This window comes from Acomys minous (assembly GCF_964271855.1).
Source record: "Acomys minous genome assembly, chromosome: 3".
Classification (NCBI taxonomy): Eukaryota; Metazoa; Chordata; class Mammalia; order Rodentia; family Muridae; genus Acomys; species Acomys minous.
Genome location: NC_140485.1, coordinates 120051420 through 120053829, shown reverse-complemented (window position 1 = coordinate 120053829; position 2410 = coordinate 120051420). Strand labels below are relative to the sequence as shown.

General features: G+C 42.4%; 1 protein-coding gene across 1 annotated transcript; it reads left to right on the top strand.

Moving 5' to 3' along the window:
* Positions 1 to 204: 204 nt before the first annotated feature.
* Positions 205 to 1167, top strand: LOC311594075 (ubiquitin-conjugating enzyme E2 N-like). Its single transcript, XM_084775469.1, has one exon. It carries the CDS (start codon positions 259 to 261, stop codon positions 643 to 645), a length of 387 nt encoding a protein of 128 aa, XP_084631595.1. The 5' UTR covers positions 205 to 258; the 3' UTR covers positions 646 to 1167.
* Positions 1168 to 2410: the final 1243 nt, after the last annotated feature.

Here is a 2410-nt window from a genome sequence, read left to right as displayed (position 1 = left end):
TACTGGTCTGAGAAAAAAAATTCAATAAAATGATTCCTAGTGATATTCAGTTGTACTTGTAAATCAGTGCTTTATCCAGTCACCACCCAAGAGTCTTCCTCCAGCAGCATATGGGAACAGATGTAGGGACCCACTGGCAGACATTACACAGAGAGAGAATCTAAATTGGAGGTTTCCATCAAATCCTTCCTGTGACTCCGTGCGTGAGGCGAGCGGAACTGGAGACAAGAGCAGAGGCTGAACTCGGGATCTGACAAGATGGCCAGGCTGCCCCACAGAATCATCAAGGAAACCCAGCGTTTGCTGGCAGAACCAGTTCCTGGCATTAAAGCAGAACCAGCTGAGAGCAACGCACGTTATTTTCATGTGGTCATTGCTGGCCCCCAGGACTCTCCCTTTGAGGGAGGGACTTTTAAACTTGAACTATTCCTTCTAGAAGAATGCCCAGTGGCAGCACCTAAAGTATGTTTCATGACCAAAATTTATCATCCTAATGTAGACAAGTTGGGAAGAATATGTTTAGATATTTTGAAAGATAAGTGGTCCCCAGCACTGCAGATCCGCATAGCTCTGCTGTCAATCCAGGCTTTGTTAAGTACTCCTAATCCAGATGAACCATTAGCAAATGATGTAGCTGAGCAGTAGAAGACCAACGAAGCCCAAGCCATAGAAACAGTGAGAGCGTGGACTAGACTATATGCCATGAATAATACTTAAATTGATCAGATCATCAAGTGTATATCACTTCTGTTCTGCCAAGACTTCTTCCTTTTTTGTTTGTTTGTTTGTCTGCTTGTTTGCATTTAATGGACACAGTCTTAGAAACATTACAGAATAAAGTCCCAGGCATCTTCATCTTTGGTGATTACATGCACATTAGGAAACCTATGTCTTGTCCTGATTCACTGTTGTAAAACATGAGCAGAGGCTAGAGGTACGACCAGGTTGTTGTGAGATGCTGAAGAGCAGTGACTCTCTGCTTTGATCATTTCTCCATAGTGGTTTAGTACAAAGCACTGTGAATGAAGGTAGTTGTCAGGGTTAGCTGCCAGAGGTTTGAGTGTCTTTATTTTATTTCTTAGGGGGAAAGTAGTTTCATTTTATGGCTGCCTTTCCCCTTCCCCGTCTTAAGGGATCTATTTTCTGTGGCTAAATGTAGCTAACCAGATTTTTAGAACATGCTCTCTAGCCTAGTCTAACTTTAGATACTGTAGATGGACAAGCTTGACTGTCTGAACCAAAACAGTTCAGTAATAGTAAATAAACATCACAGCCCTCGCTAATAACACTGTGACTTTGCTGTCCAGTGTAGATGTCTGCCCTTCAATCCCCACCCTCCCACCCCCACCCCAAAGACAAAGAAGAAGAAAAAAAAAGCTTGTGACCATTTTGTATGGCTTGTCTGGAAACTTCTATAAATCTTATGCTTTAGTAAAATATTTTTTGTTATTCAAAAAAAAAATCCTTCTTGTACTGGATCACTTTGTGTGTCAACTTGACACAAGTTAGAGTCATCAGAGAGGAAGGACTTTCAGTTGAGAAAATGCCTCCATGAGATGCAGCTGTAAGGCATTTTCTCAGTCAGTGATCAATGGGGGAGAGCCCAGCTCATGGTGGGTGGGGCCATCCCTGGACTGGTGATCCTTGGTTCTGTAAGAAAGCAGGCTGACGGGGTGGAGGGGTGGCTCACAACCATCTATAATGAGATCTGGTGCCCTCTTCTAGCATGCAGGCACACATGCAGGCAAACACTATAAATAAATAAATAAATAAATAAATAGAAAGAAAAAGAAAACAGGCTGAACAAATCATAAGAAGCCAGTAAGCAGCACCCCAACCACGGTCTCTGCATTAGCTTCTGCGTCCAGGTTCCTGCCCTGTTTGAGTTCTTGTCCTGACTTCCTCCAATGATGGACTATGATCTGAAAGTGTAAGCCAAATAAACCCTTTCTTCCACAACTTGCTGTTTGATCATGGTGTTTCACCGAAGCAATAGAAACCCTGACTAAGACACCTACCCTCAGAGTTCAGGGGATTTTATGGGAAGTAAAACAGTTTTAAGAGTCAGAGAGGATGGAGCAGACCAGAGAACACAGCACTCTGAATCAACTAAGCAAGGCTTATGTGAGCTCACAAAGACTGAAGCAGCAAGCACAGGGCCTCCTTACATGGATCTATACCAGGTTCTTGACATGTCTATTATAGCTATTATCTTAGTATTTTTATAGGACTCTTATGAGAGCAAGTGGGTCTCTGACTATTTCTTACTCTTAGGACTCTTTTCCTGCTGTTGGGTTGCCATGTCCAACTTTGATACGAAAGTTGTTGCTTCATCTTATTATATTTTTATTTTGTCATGGTTGGTTGTTATCTCTTAGAAGCCTGGTCTTCTCTAGTGAGAGACAGAAAG